Source organism: Octodon degus, unplaced genomic scaffold, assembly GCF_000260255.1.
Source record: "Octodon degus isolate 3935 unplaced genomic scaffold, OctDeg1.0 scaffold00184, whole genome shotgun sequence".
NCBI classification, from domain to species: Eukaryota; Metazoa; Chordata; class Mammalia; order Rodentia; family Octodontidae; genus Octodon; species Octodon degus.
In genome coordinates, this window is record NW_004524760.1 from 803,498 (window position 1) to 812,767 (window position 9,270).

At 48.0% G+C, this 9,270-nt stretch overlaps 1 protein-coding gene across 2 annotated transcripts in view; it reads left to right on the forward strand.

Moving 5' to 3' along the window:
• Positions 1 to 9,045, forward strand: part of Bad (BCL2 associated agonist of cell death) — a 14,617-nt gene extending 5,572 nt beyond the window's left edge. The window contains exons 3-4 of one of the 2 annotated variants that reach the window (XM_012517492.2): positions 7,662 to 7,852; positions 8,594 to 9,045. In XM_012517492.2, coding sequence (XP_012372946.1) covers positions 7,662 to 7,852; positions 8,594 to 8,719 — 317 coding nt within the window. In that variant the 3' untranslated portion in view covers positions 8,720 to 9,045. The remainder of the gene's footprint in view (positions 1 to 7,661; positions 7,853 to 8,593) is intronic. The other variant, XM_023703945.1, reaches the window with a different exon arrangement.
• Positions 9,046 to 9,270: the final 225 nt, after the last annotated feature.

Sequence of the window (9,270 nt, forward strand, 5' to 3'; positions counted from 1 at the left end):
AAGGCTGAACAGCCATTAAACAGGTGTCCAACAAGGAATCTATCTCTAAGCGGATGGCACTGCGGCCTCCTCCCAAAGCTTGCTTGGTTGGCCATTTTTGCTGTTCTCTGCCCCCTGCTGGACCGTAAGCAACCTCAAGGCAATGACTGCAGCCTGCAGCAGTGACAGCCTGAGGAATAGATGTGGACACAGCAAGGGAAGGGTGTGCAATGAGAGAGGCTGGATGCTGGCCTCCGGGCCAGACCACAGGGTTCAAGTGTAGCTCTGCCCTTTCTGAGCCAGTTGAGAGGCTCTGCTTAGTTTCCTCATCCCGAAGATGGAGTAGAAATGATCCTACTGTGTGAGGTTGCACAGAAGATGTGGGTGCGTAGAAAAGTACTCTGAACCCGTGCCTGGCACAGAGGCTGGGTTGTAGAAGAAATTCTTGTTTCCATCATCGTGTCACCATTGGCTGAGCCTGCTTAGGCAAGCGCAGGGAGGGGGGCTCAATCCCTTGCATCACATGCCTTGTTAGCCCCACCTCCTGGCACACCAAGCTGGCCACCGAGTCCAGGTTTGATGGCGCACACCTATAATCCCAGTGCTTGGGGAGGCTGAAAACAAGAGGATCACTAAGGATCCAAGCTGTGTTGTGAGACCCTGTACCAAATACTTTTTTTTTTTTTAATAAAAAGAGCAGGTGTTGGGGACTGGAGAGATGGCTCAGTGGTCTAAAGCACCTACTTAGAACAAGCTTGGCAAAGCACAGGGACCACGGTTCAATCCCCCAGCACCACATGCCAGCCAGCCCCGCCCCCAGGTGGGCTGAGCTGGCCCCACACACACAAAATAAATAAATGTAAAAAAAGAAAAAGCAGGTGTTCATGGCAAGCAGATAGGTGCCACCATTCACACGGTGACACTGACATCCTGTATGCCCTTGGTGGCAGAGGTGTAGTGCAATTTAGAATCAGAAGGTCAGGGGCTGGGGATATAGCTCAGTGGCATAAATGCCTTCCTGGCAAGCACAAGGTCCTGAGTTCAATGCCCTGTCCAAATTAAAAAAAAAAAGAATCAGAAGGTCAGGGCTTCGAAGGCCACAGCAAGAAGTTGGGACTTTATCTCAGTAAAATGGAAAAAGCAGCCATTGGAGGTTTAAGGCAAAATACAGACCTTTGAGTTTTAGAGAAGATGTAGGAAAGCCACAGTCACAAACTAAATCCTTGTGTTTTGGCACAGCCTGTGAGTTATGTTGTCTGTTTGCTTATTTGTTTGGTGTGGTTCCAGGGACTGATCCCAGGCCTTGCACATGACAGACAACTGCCAACTACCGTACCACTGACATACATCTCATATCTGGCTTTTTTTTCCCCCACAAAATAACTTTTTCTTTCTGAGACAGGGTCTCACTGTGCAGTTCAGCCTGGCTTTGAACTCACTTTGTAACCCTGGCTGGCTTCAAACTCAAAAGGATCCTCCTGCTTCAGCCTCCCTAGTGCTGGGATTACAAGCGTGCACCATTGAAATACCATGATTTCTTTTTTCTTTTTTTCTTTTTTTGACAGAACCAGGGATTGAACTCGGGCCCTTGTGCTCACCAGGCAAGCGCTTATTCTACTGAGCCATCTCCCCAGCCCCAATGCCATGATTTTATTAGCAACCACAAATTAACATTTTTCACACTGGACACTTACTATTGATTTTTTTGGTCCTGGGACTGTATTAGGCAAGGACTCTGCCACTGAGTTACATCCCTGGTCACTTGCACTTACCCTGTTTTACAGGAAAATTGGACCAATTATAATAAAATGTCAATGTGTCTTTTTTTTTTTTTTTTTTTTTTTTGAGACAGGCTCTCACTCTAGTTTAGACTGGCCTTTTAACTCACTGTGTAACCCAGGCTGGCCTTGAACTTGCTGCAGTCCTGCCTCAGGCTCCAAGACACTGCTGATAAAAAAAATAGTGCCCCTCTCCCAAAAGTGTACCAGCCGGCTGTTTTGTTTTAGTGTTTTGAGACAAGATCTCACTATGTAGCTAGCCCAGGCTGGCCTTGAACTTGCTGCAGTGCTGCCTCAGTCTCCCAAGTGCTGGGATACTCCAGGTTTCACTTAAAAATTTTTGAAATTTTTAGGATGGTGACTCATGCCAGCTTCTCCTGTGTAGTGCATTCAAGGCCATCCTGAACTACTCAGCAATACCCTGTCTCTAAAAAAAATAAAAATAATAAAATTTTAAAATTTTGAGACACTGTCTTCCTAAGTTGCCCAGACTGGGCTCAAACGTGCTATGCTTTTGCCTCAGCCATGTTAGTAGCTGGGATTACACGTGTGTGCCAACACTTGGCTTTCTTTTTAGGTACTGAGAGTAAAACCCAGGGGCCGGGGAGATGGCTCAGTGGAATAAGCGCTTCCCTAGCAAGTGCAAGGGTCTGTGTTCAATCCCTGGTTCCACCAAAAAAAAAAAAAAAAAGAGTAAAACCCAGGACCTTCACACAGAACTACATTACCAATTCTTCTGTATTTTTACTTATTTATTTATTTGTATTTTAGTAAGGGTCTACAGGGTCTCACTACATAGATTGAACTCTAGTGATCCACATATGTTCAGCCTCCCAAGAGCTGGGATTACAGGTGCACACCACCATGCCCAGTCTCTGTTGCCATCTCTGCACACCTTGGGGTGGGGCCCGCATGGCAAGTGGGGATGGCAATCCTGGATGGCAAGCTAGGATCGAACCCCAGCTACTGCAGTGCCTAAGCAGGCGCTTTAATCTGCTGAGTTATTTGGCCCTCCAGCCCTTCTTAGAGAGTTTTGTTAAATCACTAAGTTGCCCATGTTGGGCTTGAACTTGCTGTCTTCTTGCCTCACTTTCCTAGAGCGTGGGACTATAGGTGTGCACCACCACACAGTTTGTTTTCTGTTTCCTCAGCTTTGAGCAGAGTGAGAGGTGTTCTCTGCCAACCTAGTGAGGCTGAAATGGCTTTAATCAAGACCACAGCTCAAAGGGGGATCCTAGCGCAAATGCCATGAACCATCAGTCCCCTAGGACAGGCAGAGTATGTGGCCTGCGTATGACAGAGGCAGAGTCCAGCCTGCCCTAGCTGATGGCAAAGACACTGCTTTGAAGTGTAGTTTTTTGTTTGTTTTTGAAACAGGGTCTCTATGTGTCCATGCTGGCCTTAAATTTGTCACAATCCTCCTACCTCAACCTCCAGTGGCGTTCACCACCAAGCCCTGCTGCTTTTCTTTCAAGACAAAAGATACTGGGGCCAGGGAGATGGCTCAGTAGAATAAGCACTTGCCTGGCAAGTGCAAGGGCCTGAGTTTAATCCCCAGTTCCACAAAAAAAAAAAAAAAAAAAGATGAAAGACAAAAGGTACCACTTTTTAAACTAAAAATCTCAGTATTCATGCTTAATTGCAGGATCAACACCTTGCAGTAAATAAGTGGGCTTTGGGTTGTGGTTTGGCTCTCTGTCTCTAAAAGATTCTGTGAAGGATGTGTTGAGCTGCACCCCCTACTCAAAAGTCAGGTGGGAAAGAATTGAAAACTATAGATGCTTTGCTAGGACCTGGGGCACAACTGGCCACAGTGCTCTCACTCTCTACCCAAGTCCCATACCAGACGCTGTGGGAGGGTGGGATGAGTGGCAGGCGGGTATCCCCCAGGCTCACACAAGAGAAGACCCACACCCTTTTTCTTCCCTTAGAGGAGACAGGATGGCTGTACCCTGCCCATTCCTGTCCCCCAGGGAGTCACAGAAAATCCCCTAGTTTTTTTCCAGTAAAAAAAATACTTTAAAAAAAATTCAATTTAGAGGGCCGGGGAGATGGCTCAGTAGAATAAGTGCTTGCCTGGCAAGCATAAGGGTCTGAGTTCAATCCCAGTTCCACCAAAAAAAAAAAAAAACAAAAACAACAACAACAACAAAAACTGAAATGACTTTAAAAATTCAATTTAGAGACTGAGCATGATGGTGTACACCTGTAATCCCAGATGGTAGGAGGCTGTAAACAGATTACTACCAGTCCATCTAGTAGACCCTGAACACCCTGTAGACACTTCCCCAAAAATACAAAAAAAAAGCCAATAATAATTCAATTTAGCTGGGCATGGTGTTCCACACCTATAATCTCAGGAGGCTGAAGCAGGAGGATCACTGCAGGTTGGATGCCAGCCTGGGCTACATAGTTCAAAGGTAGCCAGAACCACATAGTGAGATCCTGTGTCAAAATAAATAAATCAATAAAAAATTCAGTGTAGCTGGGTGTGATAACACACACTTATAATCCTAGCACTGGAGGAGGGTCACCACAAATTCAAATTCAAATTCCTGAGGCAAAAGGATCACCATAAATTCAAGGCCAGCCTGAGCTCCACAGTGAGTTCAAGCCAGCTTGAATTACCTAGACCCTGTTTCAAAAAACAAAATAAAAATTCAGCTTACAAAATGAATGTCAGGGGCTGGTGAGATGGCTCAGTGGTTTAAAGCACCTACTTAGAACAAGCTCAGGGGCTGGTGAGATGGCTCAGTGGTCTAAAGCATCTACTTAGAACAAGTTTAACAAAGCACAGCGGTTCAATCCCCCAGCACCACATGCCAGCCAGCCCCGCCCCCTGGTGGGCTGAGCTGGCCACACACCCACACAAATAAATAAATAAATAAATAAATAAAATAGAACAAGCTCAGCAAAGCACAGGGACTGCGGTTCAATCCCCCAGCACCACATGCCAGCCAGCCCCGCCCCCTGGTGGGCTGAGCTGGCCACACACACATACACATACACACATAAAAATAAATAAAATTAAAAAAAAAAAAATGAATGTCAGCCAGGCATGATGGTATATGCCTGCAGAGTGGGAGTCTTTTCCTAAAGGGGGACCCTAGGGTGCCTGGAGCATGGAGTTAGACTGAGTGGTTCAAATTCCATGTCTGTCACTTACTAAATTTGTGACCTTTAGCAAACAACTTCTGCCCTGTCTGTGCCTTAGTTTACTCCTCTGTGAAATGGAAACTGTGAGGAAGCTCCCTGATGGCATGTGGTCAGGATGAAATGAACTAATGCATTGCTTATTTTGGTTTTTGGTACTGGAGGACCTCGCTAGGGAAGTGTTCTACTGTTGAGCCACACCCCAGCCCTCTTCTGTTTGTTTTCATTTCTGCATATAAGACAGCAAGCAGAGTAGGTGCCCACCTGCGAGTTGCTCGCCCTCCACCATGGAGCCTTCCCTCTATCAAATGCAGAGGTCCTAAATGCAGAGCGAGTCAAGATCAGCTGATATTTTCCAAGCAGCAAGGTAGCATCAGGGTCCTCTGCTTAACTACTCAGATTTGAACCTCTCAGTGCCTTTGCCTCTACAGATTCCCTTTACAGGGAATCTAGCTGTATTCCCAGCACTTGGGAGGAGGGAGGATCAATGTGAGTTGGAGGCCAGCCTGGAACATATAGTGAGACCCCTTGTCCCAGGTTCCCCCTCCCAAGATAGAACTTGGTGCCCACTTTTCTGGGGAACTGTGAGGCCTCAGGATACAAAAAGTAGGGTGTTTTCCTGCACTTGCTCACATAGTGGTGCCAAATGATATGAAGGAAATAAGTGTAACTCCTAACTTGCTAGATAGCTGATACACTGAGCTCATATTCCCTGAAGTCAAAGAATGAATTTTAAGAAACAGAGGTTTACAGTAGGAAGATTTATTGGGGGATAGGAATAACTCTTGAGAGACAGGAGGGGACCCGAGTGGGTTGCCAGTGAGCCCACCTCTCAAAAAAAGTGGTTTTTTGTTTTTTTTTTTGCAGAACCGGGGATTGAACTCAGGCCCTTGCCCTTGCCATGGAAGCGCTTACTCCACTGAGCCATCTCCCTGTCCCCTCATCTTTTAATGTTTTTTTTTTTTTAATTTTGTGTGTGTGTGTGTGTGTGTGTGTGTGTGTGTGTGTGTGGCCAGCTCAGCCCACCAGGGGGCGGGGCTGGCTGGCATGTGGTGCTGGGGGATTGAACTGCGGTCCCTGTGCTTTGCTAAGTTTGTTCTAAGTAGGTGCTTTAGACCACTGAGCCATCTCACCAGCCCCTCAAAAAAAGTTTTATACAGCAAAATCATAAGGTGGTTATAACATGAGTCAAACTATGATCAGCGAAGTGTGGGGCACACACCTGTAATTCCAGCACAAGGAGGCTGAGGCAGGAGTATCACCACAAGTTCAAGGTCACCGTGGCTGGAATGAACTATAGGGAGACCCTGTCTCAAAAAAAAAAAAAAAAAAGAAAAGAAAAATTGGGCCACCTAGGATACAGCTAAGCAGCACAGCACCTGCCTGAAAAGCGCAAGGTCCAGAGTTTGATTTCTGGTCCCCCCAAAAAACAAAACAAAACAAAAACTATGATCAACCAATAAGGTTATAAGTATAGCCATTTAGGTAATAATGATCCATTGAGGTAGATCACCTAGCAGCTGTATATGGATATCATTAACCTTGATAATCTAGTCTTTAGTCTTTTAGTAGTCTCTTAGGAGTGGATGGCCCACCCCTAATGAGATAATGGTTTATTTCTATAGGAAATGACTAGAGGATGGTACCTATTATCTTGAGCTTCCTTTTATGCCTTAGGGAAGAATGTAAACCTGACCATCAGTGACTTTAATCAGATGTGCCTCCAGCCACAGTTTTTGTGTTATCTTTTGCACTGACTCCCTTGAGGACCTAGTCCTGTCTGACTGCCTATAATAGTCCTGCCTAATGTAACTGTAGTAAACAAGAGACTGCCCAATTTACAGAGAAAGACACTGAGGCAGTGTCAAGGGCTTGGGAGAAGTGGCCTGAGGTCAGAGTGGGAAGGTGGACGAGGTTGGGTCCCCATAGCTGAAGCCAAAAGTGCCTGGAGGGCTTGCAGGGTCCTCACTGAGGGGAGACACTGCCCACACTGTGGTAAGCCAGGCCTTTATAGAGCTGAGACCTTGGGAGATACTGCAGCTCTACCTTTGTTCCTTTGAGGACACTGTTTTGTTATTGAAAGCTGGCCTAAATCTTACCTCCCCTAAAGACAGTGGTTCTAGGTCCTTGTTGGTCTGGGCAGAGGGGTGCAGCTGGCAAAGTTAGGAATGTCTCACAGCTGAGATGAACAGATCACAGCAGAGGTACTCCTGAATATGGCCGCAGGAGCACATCTGCTGTACTCTATTTGATGTGACCTTTACATGATCCTGGCACCAAAGGCTGGGAGTGTCCTTTCATACAAAAGATGAAACTAGAGCTGCTTGGTCAAGGGGAAGATTCACATCCCCCACAGACCATGGTACACCAAACCTATTTTGTGCCCTGCACAGTGAAGCACCATTTTATAGGTCTTTCTCGTCTATTATTGGCACTCATAGAGATTTGTGGGATTTATGAGAATTTAACTCCTCACAAAAGCCCCTTCCCTGGACTGGGGAGATAGCCGAGCGGCAAAAGCGCCTGCCCGGCAAACCCAAGGTCCTGTGTTCAATCCCGTGACCACGAAAAAAAGAGAAGCCCCTTTCCTTCATTTATGCGGATCGGAACTAGGTTGTTAAAGGTGCCAGTGTACAGATATTAGGCTGTGCACAGACATTAGAGAGACAGTTAATTACCTAAGGAAAGGTTTCAGCAGTTCTGGGGGCGCAGAGGAGTTACGATTCCTGTCACCCCTGACCCTTTCTGCAGACGCTGGGGCTACGGAGACCCGGAGTCGCCACAGCTCGTATCCAGCAGGTATGGAGGAGGAGGAAGGTTTGGAAGAGGAGCCCAGCCCATTCCGGGGCCGCTCACGCTCAGCGCCTCCCAACCTCTGGGCTGCTCAGCGCTATGGCCGAGAGCTCCGGAGGATGAGCGACGAATTCGTGGATTCGTTCAAGGTGAGCAACAGGGTGCCATGTGCCAGGACCTATAGTCTCAAGCTCTGAGGGCCTATATCGCCCCCACCCTTCTTTCTTGTCTTAGGTTGCCTTGCCAACACAGACAGCTCCTTCCGGGTCCCGGGGCACAGTGGGACTTGTAGTCCAGGGTTGCTTCCCATATAGACCTGCTCCCACCCTGCCCCCACCCCCGTCCGAGTACCAAGGCATGCTGGGACCTGTAGTCTCGGCCCTCTCCCTGCACAGCCCTAACCCTTTGAAGTCCAGGATATGCCAGGCCTTCCTTCCCACTGGCCTCTGCTTTCAGAGTTCTAGCAGTTTAACCAGGATTTATAATCTAAGTGTGCTCCGGGGCAAAAGTCCTGGCTTGCCAGATCTTTATAGCATGTCTGCTGCCCCCTTTCTGATGTCTGGGTTCTTCAGTCCCAATTTCAAAGTAACTTTAGTTAGAGTTATGATTCCATTTTCTAGGTGTTAGATCTTTGGCGTTTCTACGTTAGTTCTTAGGTGTCCTCTCTTCCAGCCCCCAACACAACGTTGTTTGGCTTACCCTGGACCCTGTTTCTAAAGGGCCTAAGCGTCCGGTCGTATTTCTTGGGTCATTTATTACAGGGCATGCTGGAAACTGGTCTTCATCTCCCCGAGGGTCTGACTTGGAGCTAGGATTCTGGTAATGAAGGGCCTTGATTCAAGCCAGGATGAGCTAACACACTTAAACCTTCCCTCTTGTCACCCCCGAAGGGTCTTCCTCGCCCGAAGAGCGCGGGCACAGCGACAAAGCTGTGGCAGAGCTCCACCTGGACACGCGCCATCCAGTCCTGGTGGGATCGGAACTTGGGGAGAGCAGGCTCCCCCCCCTCCCAGTGAACTTCCGCCCCACATCACTGGAACCCCACCCACTCCGCCTCAGTGGACGGCCTTCTTGGGTGTGGGCGGAAGTCTTCTGCAGGCCTTGCACAAGAGGATCTGTTCTATCCCTTTCGTAGGGAGGCGGTCTGAGAGCCCAGAAGTCTTGACGGTTCCAGCCGCCGCTGCTGCCGGAAGTCGCCCAGCCACTAGCGCTTGGTGCCCAGGGCGCCTGCGCCAAGAAGCACGCTGAGATTAACCGTTCCGCTGCCAGCTCCTTTTCTGCGGCAATGTTGCACGCCTGTGCCCGCCGCATGTGTGTTAATAAAGCCCGGCTTGTGCCGCTATATCTTTTGTCCGTCACTTGGGGGCTTCCCATCGACCAGTGTAGCGCTTTTATAGTTATCTTCAAAATATCCCCATTTTACCTATGAGGGAAAGTTGAATCTCTTTGGGGTGACATCTAGAGACAAAGACTAGGGTTGAGGCGGCAAGTGGGAGTCTGGGTTGCTGGCTTAGGGTGGGGTGTGACTGGGGCCCAAGACTTATCCCTTAAGATGATAATTGGGAGC